At 45.7% G+C, this 22,827-nt stretch overlaps 1 protein-coding gene across 2 annotated transcripts in view; it reads left to right on the top strand.

The window, feature by feature from the left end:
• LOC120961045 (neurogenic locus Notch protein) overlaps positions 1-22,827 on the top strand; it is a 76,223-nt gene that overhangs the window by 38,361 nt on the left and 15,035 nt on the right. For both annotated transcript variants that reach the window (XM_040384630.2, XM_040384622.2), the window contains exons 4-6: positions 5,036-5,307; positions 5,392-5,593; positions 15,285-15,418. In XM_040384630.2, coding sequence (XP_040240564.2) covers positions 5,036-5,307; positions 5,392-5,593; positions 15,285-15,418 — 608 coding nt within the window. The remainder of the gene's footprint in view (positions 1-5,035; positions 5,308-5,391; positions 5,594-15,284; positions 15,419-22,827) is intronic.

Below are 22,827 nucleotides of genomic sequence, written 5' to 3'. Positions count from 1 at the left end.
AGAGCAAGGAGAGATGGTGGGATAAATATATTAATAAAAACACATCATCGCGTTTCGTGCGCACATGGTAATTCTCGTTGTTTCTGCTGTTCCTTTTTTTGCCTAAGCGTTGATAAAGCGCTAAAATGTTGGTTTGTTGAACGTTGGTGTGAGACGTGCTAGAATTGTTTGTGCTGCACGTCACTTCGTACAGGACGTTGAGTTAGCCGCATGTTGGAATTTATTACAAATCTTACCAACAAACAAATCTTAACCTTTCATCTTTTCCCCCAATCGCGCTGCCGTTCGCGGATATCCTTCGCTCATTATTGGACCGATCAGGCAACCGCGGTCGGGGCGGCAAAGATGTGAAAAACCTGTACCGTTTTGGGATGGATTTTATTGCGTCTTTTTTTGGGTTCCCTCAATAACGAATGCACCCACTGATTGTAAAAGCGCATTAAACAGCAATTTACAGTTTTTTTTTATCTTGTGCAATCGGTTGTTTCGCATGCGCTTTGCATCCTTCCTTGCAAAACCTTCGCGAGCCAGTGTCATGACGGGTCCGGTTCGGCGGAGCATATACGATCGTAAAACTGGGAGGTTGAGCTGATCGTTCTCGGTGAAGTGCAATAAAAATACGCCGCTGCAGACCGCTATAAAATGCAATAAACTAATGCAGACTCGGCAGAGATTGTTCATTGCGCGAAGATTGATGCCTTAGGCAGGTCTTTTGCTGCCCTCCTGCTGCTAATTGGCTGAACACTTTATGCGTATATTAATATATAAGCCTCGGTTCTTAAAATATTATGAGGTGAAAACCCCGTACGGCTGACCCCTACTGATGAAAGAGATGCCTTTGTTGGTGAGTGTGTATATATGCAGGTGTGTGTATGCACTAGAGATGACTTTTGATGGCGGTGAAAGGAAGTACGTTGGGTAATATGAGTACATGCCGGCGAGTACCTGTCAAATCGTTGTGATGAGGCTCTTTTTTTTGGAACGAAAAGGTTGACATTCCTGGCTGTCCTGTCAACTGCACGTTAAGAGTTGACCGTTGAATCTCAGATTACCGATTAAACCAGAAAGTGTAACAACAACAAAATCAATCGATCATAGCCGATCCTTCCCAACCCGATCAAAGCCAATCCTCAACACTCGACAGATTTTAAATGTTCCATTTTTTTAGAAGGGTTCAACTTGCTGTTTTTCGCTTACTTGTGCTCCGATTTTACTCTTCTACCTCAGGTTCGTCGCCTAGTATACTTAATTGTTATCACCATGCTAGCATTTCGCTTAATGGGTGAACCACAGAGGAGGATGAGGTAGTGCTGAAAATGCGGAGCTTCTGAAGGCTGGAAACAGGAGAATGTTCCGGAAAACCGGTTTGCCTCTGCTGCCCTGTAGTTGGACGTCTCCTCTTTGCTTTAATTACCACTGCTCGCCTGGTGTTGTCAGACGTCAGAGAAAAAGGTTGGAAGAGGCCGCCTACACGTAACGGTGTTCCTTACTGCCGCACTGATAGACTGTGAATGGCTGATAAGTCTTGTCCGGAGCGTGGTGCGGGTCCAGATATCTCACCAGAACGCCCACGGTTCTGACGGTAACTGACGCTTGGAGATCTTACGGTACGGTAATATGTCCATTAAGCAAGTGGTATGGCTTTTCGGTGGGTTGAAACTTCACCTCAAGTTGTCAAGATGTCTAGCAGGCATTAGTTGTTCTACCAACGGCTACCAACTTTGCTACTGCCTCCCGAACGAGAAGCCTGCCGAAGTGGTTAAGGGGTGGACCAGCATGTTTTCCAGCAACTCTCCAGTCGACGACACATTTGAGTTGAATATATAGGAAGCTTGAGGTTCACTTTGTGGAAATTCGATACTGTGTTTGCATCGCAAAAAGGTATCGTATAACGTGATCGGTAAAAAAGCGAGTCCTGCAAGTTCCATCATTTCCAGATAATACATCCAGATCTCTGCCATCAAGGCGTACATTGTTGCTTCATCGCCGACCTGGATTGAAATTGGTTCCGATCAATTGAAGACCTTCGGCTGATTTTCGTCTCACTACTTATCCTTTTTTTCCGACAAAAATAAACTATCTTGTAAGGACGGGCAGACTATCATGCATTTATGCTTACATTTATTAGTTAATAGAGACCGATAAAGTCGTGGGTGAGGAATTCTAAAATAAATACAAATCACATATACACACACTTATAAAGTAAAATTTCTTACTAGTAGGTTTTAATACTCCTTTTTAGACAAGGTTTCAGGTGCTGGAATGGCATCCAAACAGGAAAAGCATTAACATTCGTTTCATGATCACTCTCTCGTTTTGTTGCAAGATCATGTTCCTATTCCTGAAAGATGTTTCAAACGCTGTCGAGACACATCTGAAAAAATAGCAATGTGTGACACAGATGTTCCGCGGCGCGGGACCTTAGAAATCGCGCGCGTTCCAAAATTTTTAGAATGATCTAGATAATGCTTCTTCTTCACTTAATATTTAATCCCTTTTTTCTGGACACGGTTGGAACGGTAGCCGTTTTGCAACAAGGCTCGTACGGTCACTGGGTGTGACTATATCCCACAAATATTGAATGACAACCATTTGGAAGTGGTCACCGTAAAAGCAAAATGAAGCAATAAAAAACAGCACACAAAACCATCCACCCGAGCGGATGCAGGCGAAACCCTTCACGTGCAAGTGTCGCTGCAGGGAAGATCAGAAAAATAATGCAAAACATAATAAACAACGGAAAGATGACGTGTCGAGGCGGATGTTTTTTGTGTGAGTAGTTTTTTAGGAGGAATAACGATGATGGTGTGGTCTTTTTGACCTGTTGCTGTCGATGGCGACATCTATAGCCTTGGTGAAATGATGCTCGAGCGATCTAGTGGTGGAGCTCCTAGAATTGTATTTTTTCGCCGTGACTAACTCTTCAGCTACATCTGCTAGCTGCTAGAGAAGGTACTTATCGATGCGGGCTACCCCTGCTGTAACGAACGGCCCATTCTCATTCTTGCCGATAGCAAACAGCCCTCAGTCAGGTACAATATAATGTTGTGCACTCCCCACGGTGGCTAATAGCCGAGCATAAAGCTCTATTCTTACCACCCAACGCGCTAGAACCGTGTCGGAACACTCGCGGTACGACGGGTATACCTAATGGTGAGCGGCATTTTCATGTTTTTACCTTCTGTTGCGCTTCTGCGCTCGTTCGTTCTGGCACCGACGAACAACATCCGCGTGGGGAGTTAATTTGAGAAGAAAATGTAATGAACCACGGCACGGTGCCCTGGGACCGTTTCTCCACAGTTCTTGGTGTGTGCGAGCGCTCGCGCACCCATTTACGCTGGCTGGTTGGCGTGGATATAAGGGGCTATAAAGCAGCAGTCACCCAATAGACAAAGGAACTACGAGAGTATCGGTATGCGCTAACGCACACTCGAGTTTCTATTCAGTGCGGAGAAGGGGAGATTTGGGTGTGACCTGCTGAGATGTGCTGCCTGCGGTGCTAATGGGCTCTCGTCATCGGGCCGGCAGGCTTTTCGATTACTCAGCAAATCGAATCTGCACAGCTAAACATGCGCAGGCTCGTTTGCTGACCTAGGCACAACGAAACAAGGGGGTTGGGGATGTGGGGAGATGATGGTAGCTAAGATGAGTGTGGCGGGTGGTTTCAGGGTACGACGATCCTGAGAATGTTCATCTCGCGCGAACTCCCGAGAAAACAGATCAACCCGATCAATGCTGGAGACAAAGTCACTGAGCACACTCTGCTGGAAATTGGATGCTCCGAAATGAAGATGACGATGATGATGATGGCTACGGCAACGGTTGGAGACTTGGACAATGGACACTGCCACACTTGGTCGCGAATTCGTCGCGCTTCGATTAGAACACCTTTGGGAGAAGAACCCTAGAAAGTCTGAGGTCTGAGATTGAATCTCGTGTTCTTCCAGACATCTTGAGAAATCTTCTCATGGGGACCGTTTCGGCGTTGGGGTAAAACCAAGAGCTATGCAATTTATTAAACCGGTTGCGGTTAAGTTCTCACGCGACCACAGGCAACTCCCACGGTTATCCTCTGACTGTGTATGTGTGTATGTGTGTGTGTGTGTAAAAGGAAAGATTACTTGCTCACGTGTAATTGGTCTCTGTGTTCGGCTGGCGCGCGCTACTATTCTTCAGCTTACGGTTCGCTGCGATTTGCTAATTTCAAATTGGTCCTAAACGACTGCGCTTAGAGTCCGTGTGGCGTGAGATGAACTAAACCTATGCACTGCGGCATAACTTTCACTCGCGCGCTGTACGTGTTGCATGTGTCATTGTGGACCCTGGGACCTGTCCGAAATTCGTCCACTTGGTTTTACCAGTTAATGCCGAGCCACCAGATGACACAGATAGAGAGAGAGAGAAAGAGCGAGAGAAAAAAAAAGTAACAGTCTGAAGGTGATGGCGGAAATAGCTTAAAGATGGCTCGCTACTGGACACGATCGTTGTGCAGGTTAAATACATTTAATTACATTTCCCATTGCCAATACTGGTGACAGCGCAATAGAACGCTCATAGACATTGGAATGTTGGGACACTTTGCGGAGTTGTTAATGTTTGGGGAATTGTCATAGCTCCCAATGTATTGGAGCTGTGAGAATTCCGGATTTTGAGTAATCATCGCATGATAAAATCACATCGGAACGAGAGAAAGCCAATTCTTTCCCGGCATCGTGGTGCGCCTGCACCTCCGGAAAGTCCCGCGTCATAGCGTCAGCGGTGGCGAAGTGTTCCACAAAATCGTTTAAAGGAACCCTACCCCGATGCGTGTGGGCGCACCCGGTTGCAACCGATGTGTGTGGTCGTCCGCAATCGCCAGTTTTCGTGGGATTATCTTCTTTCACCCGGAGATATGTTTATATCTTTCCGTCTCGTTCGTCCAGTGGCGCCTGTGGTGGGATAGTAATTAAGGGTGCTCATATATATTTTTTAAATTTACTTTTTATATTTTATGTAACAGCTACTAACTTGTAACGTTTCGTTTCCCTCTTTCCAGCTGTACGTCACGCTATACTGGAGATTTTTGCGACTTCCCGAACCCGTGTCACACGGCTGCCGGTCCCCGGTGCCAGAACGGTGGCATCTGCGAGACGACCTTCCGGGACGGAGTGCCGTCGTTCTCGTGCCGGTGCCCGATCGGGTACACCGCGAGCCTGTGCGAGATACCGGTGAAGAATGCGTGCGACTCCTCGCCGTGCAACAACGGTGGCAACTGCAAGCTGAAAACGCTCGACGACTACACCTGCATCTGCGCGACCGGCTATTCGGGTGAGTGTGAGGAGTGGGATGGTTGGTGTGTAGCCAATGTGATCGATCCGTATTGATTGTTTCCAAATTTCCATTTCCACACAGGCAAACACTGTGACAAGCAGAATCTGTGCGCTTCGTCCCCGTGCCGGAACGGTGGTACCTGCACGCTGTCACCGAATGGGCACGTCAAGTGCATCTGCCCGAAAGGCTTCCGCGGCATGTACTGTGCAGACGACATCGACGAGTGTCTGAAGAATCCGTGCGAGAACAACGGCAAGTGCGTCAACACGCACGGATCGTACCAGTGAGTATTGCGCCCTCTTAGGCTTGCCAAACCAGTTGTGTACTACCCGGGCAAATGTGCTCGTCCCTCCAATGCTGTTGCTCGAATCGAGCACTATTATCCGCAGCCTAATTTGTTGTTTCGGCTTCGCTTTCGCAACCGGAGTTTAATTAGCCGGGTGAATTCGGAATCTCGGCAACACAGTGCGCGCACGCCAGATGGTTGCCGGGGAGGTTTGCGTGGCGTTGCTCCGGAATGGATGTATATGTATGGAAGCGATAGGTTCCTCCTTCTCTGGAACGTTGAGATTCTTCTTCCTAATACCCGAAGAATCAATCGCGGATCGTTGAACTGACTAGAAACTAGCGTTTGTGTTTGTATGTGTGTGGGTTTCCGCATCTCCAATTGGTTCCCCTGGAGGTGGCTGACTTTGCATCTTGGGTTATGGATGCTTCGGTAGCGCTCTCTGAATTTGCCCCCATGAACAACTGCAGGTGCCAACGAAGATAACTGTGGGTCCCCCCTGAAGCGCCGTCCAAGTGCAGAAGCAAAAGGAAGGCAATGTCCTCTCTTTCACTCTGTCTCTCTCTCTCTTAATCTCCTTCTCGATTGTGATATAATGTTTATCCCACTCGTAAAAGCAGTGGTCCGGTGCTATTAGCACCGCTACTGCTTGCCGAGAAGTATCTGCCCGCGCATTGTCTCTGCCGCTAGGGGGCGCAAGCCCGTTTTTCCACAGGTTGGGATGTAAAAGGTTTGTTTTTATGATTTGCTCCTTTTATTTTTACAGCAGAACGGCATTCTTCGCCCATTTGATTGCCTTATAGTTTTGTTTATATCATGTTTTATTGGTGCAGCGCGAGCTCGCTCCACTCTTCGGCGCGGTGCGCCATATTATCACTCCAGTTCGTGGCGCAGCTAATCCCAAACTGTGTGTACAATAAATATATTTTTTTTTAATAAGAGAGAAACCATAAAGCCATTGGTGGGATGGGAAATGGAATGGCCTTCGCTGAATTCGTCAGTCAGGGTGCGCTAATTTAGATGGATTGCTTCTTTTTTTTATTATTTGTGTGTGAGTGTGTAGTAGCAGTGTGTGTAGCGCCTTGGGAGTGCGCACTATTGTAATATTTCGCTCACAGGTTGTAAAAATATGGGGGATCTGGTTGTTGGTGTTTTCGTTGATTGCCAACGAGCGATGATGAGACACGTACCTCAAGGTAATATCCGTTCGTAGACCCAAAAAATTGCCCGAATTGCTATCTCATACATACCCGACCCGCTGCGCGAGACCGCTCCAGCAATGAGCTTGTTGTTTTGGGCAGGCAGGCAGATTCATAACTCCAGTTCATTGACCACTACCCCACTTGCCCATTCCCCCATGCCTTCCAGCGTTCGTTCGGGTGCTAAGACAGCTGCCGCTGCTCCAGCCAATTGGTAGCGTACCCGAGAAGTGGTTGTGGTGTGCTACTCTCGTTCGATCGTTGCTCTTCGATCTGCTCAGTTTGCGAATGAATTACCGTCGCCAGCATCCATTCCTTCCACCCTGTGTGTGTGTGTGTGTGCGTGCGTGTTACGAGCACGTCCGACGCACAGTGAACGCTTCACGAGACGCTCGCAATGCGATCATGAAGGTAGAAAGAGCGCGAGCATGATCGGTGGCTCTTACCGGAGCATCTCAAAGGAGGACTCCGGTTGACGGCAAGTCATCGTCTCTGTGCGCAACAAAATCACGGTGAAAGGTGATGATTCCCCGATGATGATGATGATGATGATGATGATGATGGTGATGACGATCTCCATAACACATTATCCCCTCGTACCGGGCGTCCCGGGACAAAACAAAAAGAGACTTTAGCGCGCACGGGGCCGAGCATGGAGTCGTTCAAGTCATCCCACATTCGGTTTTAGGCTGGGATATGCCCTCTCGAACTCTTGTGTGTGTGTTTTTATTTCGCTTCCATCTCCTCGCGCCCTAGCCAAGCAGCTTACAGAGCGGGCTGCGGTGTTTTATTAGCTTTCTTCCTGCCCGAAACCGTTCCCAGCGTGGTTTTGGGAAGTTGTCAATCAAGTGAAGTGTGTAGCTCTTCGCCAGTCGACTGAAAAATAAGGAAAAATACAACAACACGCCATGACGATGACGCTTTCACGTCATCCGGGCCCAAATGGTGGATCCTAAGTTCCGTCCACGAAACTTAGCAAGCACCATTCGACGAAAGATCTGTCGAGTACTCTCGAACCAACAAAACCCGATCTAGGAGTAGAAACTTAAAAAAAAAATAACCACAGCAAAACACCTCTTCGCATCAGGACCTTGAGGCGTTGCAGGCACCAGTAGCGCCTCGTGCTTCTCCACCCAGTACAGGGAGCACCGGGCAGCCCCTGATTGCAGCTTCCGAAACCCTGCAATTTACTTTTCAATCTGTGCGCAAATTCCGCCACCGGTTAGCTGGCTGACATCCTTCGCCCAGGCGCTCCGGGTGCAAACAGTCTCCGGTGGAGCGGTTCGAAATTATAGCGTGCAATTAGCAATCGTGTCGAGCAGAAAGTGGTTGAAATCTGTCTCGCCGGTGCACAGGAGACGATGTTTTTTTTTTGTATGACCAAATGAGTGTGTGTAGACAGTACCTTAGCGTTATGGGGGCTGTAGTTTTGTGCTGTGTGTGTGTGGCTTTTTTTAGCCCAAACCCACTCACAAACCTGCTGCATACCGTTTTGCGCTTTTCGCAAGAAGTCAACCAGTGCAACACGTGCAGCGGGAGCGTTTCTGGAGTGCTTCGATGCCTCGCAGGGGGTGCTCTGATTGTGGCGGTACGGTTGCGCTTTTCTGGCCGTGAGAAAAGTCGCTGCTGATTTGTCCACCGAAGGGAAGCGAATTAATCAGCCCCGCGCCATATCGGGGTCCTGCCACTCGGTAGCTCGCGCTTGCCTAAAACGGCCCTAATACAAAATATGTCGCATCGGCAGCCGCCACGGCTCGGTACAAATCGGTGTACAAATTTTCACCGCCGCAAGATCTGCACCGGCATGGCGGATATGGTGCGATCGCTTCTTGTAGCCCCAGCAGAGCGCACTGCTTTCGTTTAGGGGGACGTTCCGGAAAACCGGAGGGCTGTCTGATGTTTTCCGCAGATAGCGCGACGTTGGCTGTAAATGTTTAGCAAATATGACTGTTTCTCGACGTAACAATGTGGAGGAAAAAAGTGTTATCGTGGCTAGGCGGTTCTGAACTGTCTGGCAAAACAATAACACACATACACACATACACACAGAAACGGAGCGAGAAATAGACAGAAACGGTTAGTTTAAGAAAGTGTTGTAGCACTGGTAACGCTTCAGGTGAAAATAGACAAACATAACCTCGCCATATCTAACGCATAATTCTTTTGTGTGACGAAAACAGCCCCAGAATGTGGCCTCCAATATACTACTTTGTGGGACATCTTACCAATATGTACAGTTTCAGTTTTTGGCTGCTCCCATTGTTCGTCTAAAAAATCAAACCATTCTTGTAAGTCTCCAATTTTCCTTTGCTTATAAAATAAAATGAAAATCGAACACAAATATCAATACAAACCCGAACCACAATCAGAACGATCGTTCATGGCAGTCCCGTGCACTAGCGAACCTCCTCCTCCAGAAGCACTTAACCTCAAAAACCCGCCACTGCTTTTGAGGGACGAGGGCACAAAACAAAACAAAAACGCCTCCGCATACGATGGCACCTTATTTTCCTGGGCCGCCAAATGTTGACACATGGGGGAAGTGGGGGATTCAGGACGGTTTCAGGTTGCATCAAAATTGTTTGCGTGAATGTTTTAAAAAAGTAAAAACGAGCAAAAGATTACGGCACCCTCAATTGTGTCGGTGTGTGCGCTTTTCTCGCTGTAAACAGTTTTCATTAAAGATTTTTTTTTCGTTGGTATTTGTAACGAATGAGCGCGGCCTGACGTTTTTCCCAGTCCCGAAAGAAATGATTTTTTCTTTTGTTTTTTTTTTCTCTCTCCAAAAAATGAGTTTCTAGCTTTTGCGGACTCCGTCGTCCTTGGTGAATGTTTTTCGGACGCAGGTGAAAACATTCTTCAGAACTTTTCCCAAAGCTTAAACGCAGGGAAAGCTATTTTTTCCTAAAGCAATTGGTAAAATTATTTATTTTTATAAAAAAATACAATTTCCTTGAAGCGACTCTAGGTTACCAACAAAAAAAAAAGTGTATCGCAAGCACCCTGCCGTAGTGTTTTGTTTCTGATGACGGGGTGCTTTTTAAGGAGAGATGAGGGGGGCTAAAATGTAGCAACTTGGACGCTATTTTCGGCAAACTTATTGAGGAACAAAAAAGTGAACGAAAACTGTTTGAATACGCACCAACTGTGAGGTTTTGCTTGCAAAGGGAGTTTTTTCCTCCCATTCAAAGAGAAATAAAATGAAAACCAATAGCTAGCTGGGATGGTATTGTTTATAGCCCTCCTTCTTCCTCTTCTGTTAATAACCGTTGAAAAATTAAATCGTGTGGATTGCAAAAAAATCGTACTGCAAAAAAAAAAAACACAAAAACAATAACAAAGAAAAAGTAAAACAGCCCTAAAGGAGGAATGTGTACAGCCGAACACACACAGTGCAATTTGTAAGTGAAAATTCTCATTTTCAAAACGAAGCCGAATGTTATGAATTGTTTGCTGGACTTTTTGCCCCACAGGTCTAAGAACTTGGGAGTGCAGGAGTGATGTTTTCCACCCAGCCGTACCATTCCTCCCCATCCATAAGCTTTCTCTGTTGCGCTGCGCATCATTTCCCATCGCACGCGGTTGCGCGGGTTGCGTATCACAAGTTTCCTAATTCAGCCGTCCACTGATTAATTCTGTCAACTACTGGCCAGCTTGGGAAGATGACGAGAGGGAGGCAGGGATAGGGCGCAATGTCTGCCAGAGGTTTGCAGCCGATTCGCCCCCCTTGTATGCTTACTAAAAGGGTTTCGTCGCTTCGTCGCCTGCAGTCTTTCGTACGGCAAGCGGCTATCGCGAACGCTTGCTATTTTTCTTGCCATTCTCCCTCCCCCCTTTCCTTCGTCCCAGTTCGATCCTGTTCGGATCGTTCCAAAAATGGGAACAAATGCGTCTAACAGCAGCGAACGCGACAGAGAGAAGCGAAAATGCGCAAGCGAAGGGAATATATATATAAATATACAGGCAGAAAAAGAAGACCAACAAACAAACAAACAAACAAAAGCAAAACGAAAAGCTAAAGAATCCACCATACATGCAACCGGGCGCGCATACCTTTCTAAAACCGACCATTTGCGGCCGTCGTGTGTCCAGCTTACTGTGTCCAGCAATGGTCAAACCCTTGCCCGTCTGCCCCGTTTCTTCATTTGACACCCCCTTCCGGCTCTCCTCCGGCCGGTGACAACGCAAAGAGAAAATCGCGTGTGGTGCACGCGCACGCCCCGGGAGCCACCATTTTGCAGTGCATTTTTCCAGCAACCAGCACAAAACCCTTTCATGGAGTGCGCGCGCGAACACCACTGGTACCTTAGCAAGCCCCAAAAAAGGGCAAACGAGCGGCGGCCGTTTCGTCCTTTCTGCCCTGGGAGCAAGTTTCCTTTTAGCGCTTCCGTTTTGTCCACTTTTGGTGGAGCATAGTCCCCTCTTTTGTGCACTCCCAACGCCCTGCTCTTAAGTACCCCTCCGCGCGCGCAGAATGTGAATTGTGTGGACATTTGATGTGCCTGTGCGTGTGTCTTTTCATGTGGCAACATTGCTGGACGTGATAAAATTTCGTGTCGATCTGTCGATGGCCCCTTGGCTTCTTGGCCCTTTGCTTAAGGCTGTGTGAGATTCTATCGCTGCCAGCCATGCGCGGGAGCAACGCTGCAAGGGATAAGTTCACTGTGTGTGTGTGTGTGTGTGTGTGTGTGTGTGTGTGTGTGTGTGTGTGTGTGTGTGTGTGTGTGTGTGTGTGTGTGTGTGTGTGTGTGTGTGTGTGTGTGTGTGTGTGTGTGTGTGTGTGTGTGTGTGTGTGTGTGTGTGTGTGTGTGTGTGTGTGTGTGTGTGTGTGTGTGTGTGTGTGTGTGTGTGTGTGTGTGTGTGTGTGTGTGTGTGTGTGTGTGTGTGTGTGTGTGTGTGTGTGTGTGTGTGTGTGTGTGTGTGTGTGTGTGTGTGTGTGTGTGTGTGTGTGTGTGTGTGTGTGTGTGTGTGTGTGTGTGTGTGTGTGTGTGTGTGTGTGTGTGTGTGTGTGTGTGTGTGTGTGTGTGTGTGTGTGTGTGTGTGTGTGTGTGTGTGTGTGTGTGTGTGTGTGTGTGTGTGTGTGTGTGTGTGTGTGTGTGTGTGTGTGTGTGTGTGTGTGTGTGTGTGTGTGTGTGTGTGTGTGGAAGAGGGGATAGTGATATGTTATCTGCTCAAAGCTGCATGTGCTGTGTGATGCGCTAAAATAACCCGTGCTCAGTGTAGGGGGGAACGTGGGGCAAAATGGTTAGGTGGGGTGAAATGTTCACCCGCATTATTGGCATATTAACGCGTTTATTATGACTTCTAATGATTGAATTCTAATCTAAATTAGCAAAACAATTTTTTTCTTCAAAACGATGTAATTTTCACCGTCTCGAAAAAAATGCGAATCTATCGCATGCAGCGATGCAGCAAAATCAATATCATTTAATATTGCCGCATCGCCGTGTGCGATATTATTTCAGATGTCAAATGGTTAAAATCATATTGAATAATGATTATCTTTTTAATGAAACAATAATGTTGCATAATAATACCTTCAATTGTTATAAAATTGAGAAAACTAATTTCTTGCCGCATGCGGCAAAATCACTTGCGACGATTCTCCAACCACTACCTCAATCCAGCTTATGGTTAGGTTATGCCTGTGGGTCCACTACTGCATGTTTCAATTCAGCCGTTAGGGGAAGTCGGGGTTGGTTCGACACTGCGGGTAAGTTCGACACCTTGCCGTTTTTGTATTTATAGAACTTTTTGAAGACAAAAAACTTATACATATTATTTATGTCAACTGTTTCGAATATTTGAGTCACATTTCACTGATCAGAAACCTGTCAATTGTCAAAAAAACAACAAAATAAACACATGGTGGTTCTGATTGACAGTCGATGTAAGTTTTTACTTCTGGGACTTAAGGAATTGTGGCGTTATTTCAACAAAATTATAGTTTCCGTGTTAATAGTACTTACTTACTTATCCGGCACTACAATCGCTTTGCGGTCTTGGCCTGCCTCAGGAGTGTCCGAAACCGCTCACGGTCTCGCACCGTGTTAATAGAATTGTTTTATAAATACTATTGATTAGTTCTGTATCACAGGGCGTAATTTTTATTTTTAAGCTATATAATATAAAATGTCACTAAAACTTGTGCGACCAATGGGGGTAAATTCGACACCCCACTTGGTAGTAGTGTAATGCTTATTTGTAGCATGTTAACTTTTTTTATATCGTAATTTGAAAGTGTCTGTATTTTATACAGATGTTCCTTAACGATGTACGACAAACGTAATAATCAAACTGAACAAACACGCAATTAAAAATACCGTAGAAGCTTTAAAATTGAAGATGTCAACAAACCTAGGAAGTTATAATTATGGAATTAACTGAAGAAAAAAAATAGTCGCTGGTTTGGAATCACATTGACCGATGTTCGCCTTTTGGCTTTCGAGTTGGCTAAGAAAAATTGAACACTTTTCGATTTTATAAAAAAATGAATGGAGCCGGTCTCGTAGTACAGTCGTCAACTCGTACGACTGAACAACATGCCCGTCATGGGTTCAATCCCCAAATAGACCGCGCCGCCATACGTAGGACTGACTATCCTGCTATGGGGGGGGGGGGGGGGGGGGAATCAATTAGTCACTGAAAGCCAAGCCCACAAGAGGGTACAGGCAGGCCTAGAACCGACATCGGTTGTTGAGCCAAAAAAAAATGAAAAAGATTACTGGATGATGGCGGCCAGATTATTTTTTAAACCAGGGGCCTCCAAACTTTTCACCTCTCGGGCCGCATTGTTTCAAAAATAACTATGTTGAGGGCCATTTGACGCTACCTTTAAATGATGATTGAACGTTTAAATCTCGTTTTTATAACAAAATACTAACGTTACTTGTACAGCTTCGAGTTACCAAAGCTTGATTTTTGTCTAAGAAAAGTAAAAAATACAATTCTATTTGAAAAAGTCATAATTACGTAATACTTATATTAACTCTGGCAAAGTCATCGTGGGCCGCATTATAAGCTCTTGAGGGCCGCATGCGGCCCGCGGGCCGTAGTTTGGAGACCGAGACCCCTGTTTTAAAGGAATCTTAACCAATTATTCCGTAAACAAGATGCTATCGCCGCAGCTTCTACTATATGGAGTCTGGTCCGATGCTATTTGTAATGAAATTTTTGTTCTTGCTTGTAACTTCATTTTTTTCGTATACAGTAGAGCGTCGATTATCCGGGCAGCTCGGGACCGGACGGTTGCCGGTTAATCGATTTGCACGGATAATGGTCCAAGAAATGTCAAACGCATATAAAACATATGAAATTCACTAGTTTTATTATTAATTCACCTAGAATCAATCGATTAATCGTTGGTAGAATATTATTTTAATCAATAACTGTAGGTTGAACAACTGTTCATGAACAAAAATGAATTTCGAAAATACCCCTAGACACTACACAGCTGCACAAGAAACTGGTTTCCCAATTGATTATCGCTGCAAACTTTCGCCGTACGTATGAACAGCTGTCAGATTTATGCGCACGGTTAAGCCGCCCGCCGGTTAATCCGTCCCCGGATAATCGACGTTCTACTGTATTTCAATAATGTTTTGTGTTAATTTTTCATAAAATTGGTACGAAATACTTTGTTGAACTTCAATGAAAACTACAGGCCATCAGAGTTTGTTATTTTAAAAGCTAACAATGTGTCGAAATCACCCCCGAGGTGTCGATTTTACCCCATCATGGTGTCGAACTTACCCGCACTGCAGTCGTGACGCAACAAAAAAACACACTTTTTTATTTTTATTAAAATGTTATCAAAATCAATCCAGTAACCGTAGTTTCTCGTAAGATGGTACATAATACACCAAAAAAGCTTTTTCGATGTCTACTAGTAAGTTTACATTGGCAAAAGTATTGCAATCAGAGGAAAACCTTCGAAAGGTGTCGAAACTACCCCCAGTTCCCCTAAGTGCCTTTGATTTGGATTGTGCATTCATGAAATCAAATGGGCGCATGGAATTAAATATTATCAACAGATAAGTCTAAACTGAATTGAAAAATCCTGTATATTCGCTTTAAAATAGATAAAAATCTCTACTCTCACAATTCTACCTGGATGCAACAGCTTAAACCAAAACCATAAGTCCAATGCTGTGGTCCATTTTGCCCCTTTTTGTTGATGTTTTTTGACATTTTATGTATAGCGAGGCCATTTTCATCCGCAAAATAAATTTTCACAATGTTTGAAATTGATTTTTAAATTTCATTTTATTCAGTTATATTTGTTATTAATGCCACTACTTCTGATTGTTTTTCATTGCCGTCAAAATATCAGTGTATCAGTGGTTTTGCCAATACAGATATAGAACAAAATCCTTTGACAGTGCCATTTTGCCCCGCTTTCTCCTATATTGTTTATATTTATTTTTAATCTATTAATCCAACGCCTAATCATTCTTTCTCCCCTCTCTCTCTCTCTTTGTATCTTTCAGGTGCATGTGTGAACCGGGCTACACGGGCAAGAACTGTGAGTCGGGTTACATTCCCTGCTCACCTTCGCCCTGCCAGAACGGCGGCACCTGCAAGCAATCGACAAAGTACTCCTACGAATGCAAATGTCCACCCGGTAAGTGTGTGTGTGTGTGTATAGTGGGAAACACGTTGCAGGATTAATAACCATCGCCGGATGGGAAGTTTTTTCCAAACCGATTTGCCTTCTGGGGCGAGGGCAGGAGAAAGGAGCAACACAACGGCACAACACAACAGAAAGCGAACCCACACACACACACACACACATGGGCATTAATGCGGCAGCGGGGCCGATTTGCCGACATAAATCATAAATGCGCATCCTCATTGTTGTTGCGCCGGCAACACACAACATCCCCCCCACCCCCACTCGTAATGCTCTATTTTCCTCTCCACCCCTCGCCGTATTGCTCGTGCTTGCATTCAAATTGCAATTATCAAAGCGCGGCTGGAACCCTTCTCACATCGATCGTCGTCACCTTCACGCCCTACATTGTTGCCCCCCTGCTCCCCCACTGTCCCGATCATCCATTATCTCTGCCCGCGCGCACATGTGTGTGTGGTGTAGGGAGGGGTAGGGCGGAAGGGTCGGAATTGAAGTATAAGAGCGTGATTGTGGTTGCGGTTCCATTTTTTTCCTCTTCTGCACGGCACCCGGCTCTTTTGTATATTTTGTGCCTTTTTCTCCAACCCCGTTTTGCAATCGGTTGTGTTTTTTTTTAATGAAACGGTCGAGAAGAAATGGGGAACTAAAGGAGAGTGCAGTTGGGGATTGGGCGGTGTCTTGATTGCTTTTTTTGTTGTTGTATGTTGCACTCGATCCGCAAAAGGTGCCCGCGGAAGGGTTTGGCGCGGGGGGGGGGGGGGGGGGGGGTTGTGGTTGATGAAATGGAAATCGAATTAAATTGCGCACTTTCCCACCTCACACCCTTTTCCCGAGTGTTGTATGTGTGTGACGGTTGTGTTAAAATGTTGCAGTACCGATCGGGCCGTGCAGTGATTGCGGCAAACATCTTGGCGGCATCTCCCCACCGATTGAAAACCATCCATCCATCATTCCTAGTGAATGAGCAAGTCAGTGCATTCTTTTCGTTTGCCGCCGGTTCATTCGATTCTGAGGTTTTGATAAACTATTCGCACTTGGGCGCACCTTGCGTGTGGTGGTGGTGTAAGAATCTCTGGCGGCGCTGCACAAGTTGTTGTTGCTAAATGTTGCTACAATGTGTACATTGGGGCAGGAATGTTCCCCTTTTCTGTAGGTACGAGTATCCTGCTGCACCGTGTCAACCCTGCAGAGGCCCCTGCCGGCCGACGAGCAATCAACAATCAAACGATCACATTCATCATCAACAATCAACCGGAAGGGCTGCCGCGAACTGCTAACAGTTGCTTCAATCAACGTACCATCGGCCTGTCATCAACAACCAAAACGGTCATGATGGTGTCATGTGTTTTAAATGCGCTCTTTAACATGATCGAGAAACAAAGCGGATCGAACAGTGGCGTGGTATTGTGACCCGACTAAGCAAATCACTGATTGGTGCAGGTTCTCTGCTCTCCTTTCTAATTAATAGCTCTACTTAGTAAATGTAATTTAATGCTCTCTTCAAGTCGTTACCAAAAAAAAAAAAAATTAAAGCATGAAACGGTGGGCGTTAGTTTTGCGAGGAAGTTATGGTTGTTGCAACAGGCCACTCATAATATTGTTTTATTTGTGAGTCTTACGGTTTGTACTGTGTGCGGATTACCTTTTATACACAGTCGACGCCGTTCTTAATATTTTTTAAAGGAACCGTTGAACCGTTTCTCTTTAACAGGGGGCAAATGCATACGAATAGGAAAAAGCGGGGCAAAATGGACATGTTAAGCAGTTTAATGACTATTCCTTTGAATTTGCCACGAAACATAAACATTCTTACATTATTTTATATGCCTCCACCATTTTTCTATGGAATAAAATTGCAACACAGCTGGAAAATAACGTAAACATATGAAAAAAAGTGTCAAATAAAAGTAGATGTTTCATGAGATGCTTTTTTGACACGCGCGGCAATATGGGCCACAACAACAGCGCTTTGGTTATGGTCAAAGCTTTTGCGTACGATTAGTGAAACGTATTCTCTTCCTATCTTTTGTTTTGCTGTTCAAAAAAGCCCTTCAAATGTATCCAAAAATATTTTTTTTTAAATAGAACACGTTTTACACATGTTTTAATCAACGAAATTGAATCTGTAGAAGCTGTGTCTGTTAGCATAATTGTGTGGACAAATACAACACCATAGCCTCACCGAGCGCTATATGTCAAAAGCATCTACCCATTTTGCCCCATGTGAAGCATTTTTGTATTTTTATTGACTTATAAATACCAATATGCTGCTAAATCTTATTTTCTATTTTTTTTTGGTTAGTTGTTAGGTACTGGTTATAAAACTTACATGGTGTTCATTGAACTCTTCAATAAATACATTTTGAGCCTTGGAATTTATCCTTGCTGTCAAATAATGCCTTAAACAAAAGGTGTCAATTTTGCCCCGTTTACCCCCACACGCTGCACTCTCCTGAACATTTTTATTTTGTAAATGTATGTGTGTATGTGTGTGTGTGTGTGTGTGTGTAAGAGCGCATGTTCTATCTTCACGGGGCGCTCAGGTTTAGATTTTCGTCGTTCTCGATTTCTTTTCCTTTTAATTTGTCATGTTTTCTCCAAATACGTACACGCAGTCACACTTACATTTCATTTGTGCGTGTGCGTGTTAACATTCCTCGTTTATTACTTTTTTGTGTACCACACCACATCCCCCCTGCGATCTGTAATAACATTCTTTCTTACCGCTCTTGCCCCTGGAAGGAAGTGAACCGAAATGTATTTTTTCATACTTTCTTGTTTTCACTCTCTCTCTCTCCTTCTTTCTCTCGCCATGTATTATTCAAAATATTCCTCTCTAGGGGAGTCACCTCGATTCATCGTTCCTCGAAAGATCGTTGCGTTTTCCCTGCACAATATTCGCAAATCCGGCAATCGAAACAGATCGCCCCGAGGTAATCACGAAAGACGAAAGCGCTGCCCCCCAACACTACCGTCTTTCCAGCATTATCATCATCGTCATCATCATCATCATCATCATCATCACCACCACCTTGATGATCATTTTCGGGTTGTCGGGTTCTATGGCGTTTTCAGGAGGAGCACGAGGAGCAACCTTTCAATTCCCAGGTTGCCGCCGCGGTGGCCAATTCCACACGCTCCGATCTCCATAAACTTCGAACGAGCAGAAGGCCCAGCGATGGCGAAAGGCTGGGCGCTGAGAGCGGGTGGGAAAGATGTGACGGAAGACTTGACTGACTGATTGAGTCGAAGATTTTCTCTACGTCCATAATTGCCCGGTTCCCAGTGGTTTGCTCATCCCCTGTGTGTGTGTGAGTGTCGTGTCTGGCGATCGTACCAGCAGGCCCACAACATGGGGCCAACGCAGAGCAGGCCCGTTGGAATTGGGCTTTAGTGCTTTGTTTCTTGCTTTCGGGGCGGCCTTTCAGTTACTGATGTGAGAGCGAGACCATGGGTGGTGGGTTCGTCGTCTAGGCCTAGGTCTTCCCGCGACGCTTCCGAGATACTGTACTGTGTAGCGACAACCATCCCTCAATAAAACGATGGCTCCTCTTTGCCGGAGTTTGGAAAATTCGGCCACTTTTATGGCCCTTTTCCGGAGCGGGGCTAGGTTTTGGAAATTAGACGATGACAACCAGCGCGGGGAGATGATGAGGATCAGCTCCTCAACTCTTTGGCGTGCTGCTGTGGTCTGTTGATTAGCCGGATGTTGTTCGAATGCGTACACCGGCTTGTTGATTGATTCTCTTGCGAGCTTCAATGTTTTCCCCCCGCCGACTCACGTGCCTGCACAATCTCGCCCTCTTAATGCTCGTTATTCCCCCAGTTCCAGGAAGTGGATCTGAGAACATTGAATTTGTTGGACCGATTGGCGCTGTTCTAGCGACTCCATAAACTCTCCCAGTCGCATCGTGTCTCACGAAAGCCTTCGGCAAAAAAAAAACAAAAAAAAAAACAAAACAAAACGGTAGATTGCAGGATTTTCCGCTGAGCAGGATTTTCCATCGCGCCATGTCCGGGACTTCCGGGTTTCGAGCTGGCGTGGCGGTCTGCGGGATTTCGGGAAAAGCCTTTCGGGTGTCACGAGTGGCACGTAAAAAAGAAAAAGAAAAAGAAAGGCACTGACGGTGCCGCTGCTGATGCGAAAATCAAACCATTTATCATGGTTACACAGTGGGCTCCGTTCCGTTTTGCCCCGCAGGAGAACGTGCGCTTAAGTCATGGTGCAGCCATTAAAAGCAGCGTAAAAGAAGGCGAGTCCAGGAGCCATTCGGGGCCATATCCTGTGTATAAGTCTCTGTGTGTTTGCATGGCCGCACGTTGTTCCGTCGGGTCGTCTTTTTTTATCGTCGTTTTCCAACGAAGCAAATCCGCCTCGAGCGGTTTAGGAATGGTGATTTCTTTCCCCATTTTAATGTATGCTGTATGCTGTCTGGATCGTTCCCTCGCTCGTACTCTGTATCTCTATCTCTCTCCTTCTCCAAACGAATGTGTCAGTTTGTGCAGAACCGCAAAATTCAATCTTAGTTTATACCGGATCGGAGCGATACGTAATTGCAATGATTACTCCGTCCAGCAGCCACGGAGCCATCGGATCTCCCAGCCTCTCCCGCTCGCTCTATCTGCGTGCAGTGCAATCAGACAGTCAGCCCGGGACGTGTAGCCTCGAGGTATGTTTTCGTTCCGCAGTGGCCGCCCCGCTCAGCGGTGACTTGATTTACACAGGCGCATTTTCAGTACGAAAGACTTAAGCGACTTAAGAGTAAGCTGAATGCAACTTTACATTTGCCAGTTTGCAAACCAGCAATACAAATACTTGCCCTCTGGTGCAAAGGTTTGCAACCGTCAGGAAGAAGGACGACCAGGCATAAAGTACACAACAATAAAGGCGCATCGGCATAATCGTTTTGTGTTGGGTTGTAGCTGCATCTGCATCTAGGTGCTTGCCACAGAAAAGCTTTTACTTTCGACCCGTTTTTCGGCAGGATTTTGTGCAGTACCTGCTGATGGACAAATCTAGATGGAGAGTGAAATAGAGAAATAGAGAAAGATAAAGAGAGAGAGAGAGAGAGAAAGAGAGAGAGAGAGAGAGAGAGAGAGAGAGAGAAAGAGAGAGAGAGAAAGAAAATGTTTCGTTTCGGGGTCAAATTTCCTTCAAAAATCTAAATCTAAACCAACTTTTGGGCGTTTGTTTTGCACATACATGGCCGTATAGTGTGGAACGAAAATCAGGAAAAACGAGAAGAAATTCGAGAACGAAAAGTCCCAGCACCGCCTAGGACGATGCGTTGCCGGCTTTTTGTTTTGTTTAATTTCCAAAGGGACGGCTTTGATTCTTTCGGTCCTCTTCAGATCTGTTTCTTTTGTGTTGAGAAGCTGCTTTGCTTCTAAGATGCGCCTGTCGGTGTGGTCAATGTACTGCATTGCAGCTGAAAATTGCAAGGTTTTCTGTTTTGTTTATTGTTTTTTGTTCACCCTGGTATGGTATTTTTAAATAATCCGGGAATGAGATTGTCCGGCCAAATGACCCACTGAAAATGCAGAGCATTAGTATGGCTTCTATGTGATGCGTTTACAATACATAACAGAGACCATACTAAAACAAAATAGACCAAACGTCGATATTAAGGTATACACTTTATTGTTTTGACGTCATTGTTGGAGTGATAGCATAATTTTAGCAAACATAATTAATAGTGCAGGGGTAATGCGACAAACCCGCTTCCATAACAACATCAATTTCCTCGCCGAGTTGCTCTGGGTTTTGCCTGCAATGTTTTCTGCACTTCATGTTGCTATTTTTATTTTCACAAAAAGGAATTGGAATGTGTGATGTTATGGGTATGTCTGATCTTACATTCAATATTCAGTCGCTTCTTTAATCCCTCAGTGTCTAAAAAAAAATGGAATCGCTGTTGAATGGTGAAGCAGGAGTGAATGAACACACTTCGCATTCATCCGTTAGTTAAACTGCTCGAATTTTACCAAACAGGCAGCTATGTGTGAGTGCAAGAGCTGAAAAGAACATTGGTGTTGTTGTTTCTTTTGCCATGAAACGAAGCAACGGCGAATGAGCCCGCTAACGGATGAACGAACGAACAGCCACCGATGAATGGGATGCAAGAAAAATGTGTGCGTGAACGCAGTGTAATGAATATAGCAGGGAAAAAAAAAGATTACTTCCTTTCGATCAGATGTCGTTTATGGGAGAGAAACATGAAAAAGAATGAGAAAAAAGAGAGATAGAAAGAAAGAGCTAAAAGGGTGAATGAGCGAGCGAGCGAATGAATGAGTGAGTGAGCATACAGGCACAGAAAAGAAAAAAAAAACAACCAATGTGCGAGAGGGAAAGAGAGCGATCGATGATTAATGTTAAGGCAGAAGTAATCGGGAGGGAATGAAACGGAAAGCAAGATATGAAACCGTGGGAAACTGTTCTTCCCTTAGCTTAGCGACCACGCAGACAAGCTGTTGTGGCTGTTGTGTGTCTGTCGCTGCCCGTGATGCTGTTGGCCCGCTGCTCCCTGCGTCCGTTCCGCAGCGCACACTCTCCTAGTGCGCACACGTGTGTATGTGCGCACTATGTGTGGAGGAATCGGGGCGTTTTGAATGGAACGATGGTGCGCTAGCGCGTTCGCGTTTTTTTCCTTTCTTTCTAGACCTTCTCCTAGGCAGACAGGCCGGGTGCGACTCTTTTGCGCGGAGAGCTCTAAGCTCACCGCTCGCTGCCCATCGAGATGAATTATTCGTTTCTATTTCTGTTGTGTGCCGCGCTTGCTCACACCACTCCTGCGCGGTTGCCGTTGCACGCTCTCCGGTCGGGCATCAACATTTCTCTCTCGTTGTTAGATTTTGTTGCTGATGCTGCTGCTGCTGCTGCTGCAATCAAAACCCTGTCCTTACGGACGATGTGTTCGTGTGTTGGTTCGGGTTGCTATGCTTCGACCACTGTTCGATTCTTGCCCTCGCTAAACCACGGTGTCGGGGGTTCCAAGCTGGCCGTTGCTTGCTGCCTCTTTCTGCTCATGATAATGCCCTCCGAATCGGGCTTGAAAATCTACGCACGTATGCGTGATCATAATATTTTAATGTAGCAAATGTATCATGCCGTACACTTCCTTCAGGGGCGTTAAAACTTTCCGGGACTGTAGGTATGTCTGCCAACAATGCGCCGGACTGTGTTGTTACACCATTACGGCTAAATGACCTGTGCACGCGATAGCTGTGCATAGTTTGGCGCACCGACTGCTGGCGACCGTTGCTTGCAGCGCTCAAGAAGACGGTTCGTTTACCACAAAGCTCAAATCAAAATGGTCTGTTGTGTGTGTGTGTGTGTGCGTGCGTGCGTGTGTGTTGTTTTTCTTATTTGTGTTTAATCGTCAAACGAATTAATGGTCATC

Source organism: Anopheles coluzzii, chromosome X (assembly GCF_943734685.1).
Source record: "Anopheles coluzzii chromosome X, AcolN3, whole genome shotgun sequence".
NCBI classification, from domain to species: domain Eukaryota; kingdom Metazoa; phylum Arthropoda; class Insecta; order Diptera; family Culicidae; genus Anopheles; species Anopheles coluzzii.
Note: the sequence above shows the minus strand (reverse complement) of the source record. Positions and strands in the feature narration are given on the sequence as shown.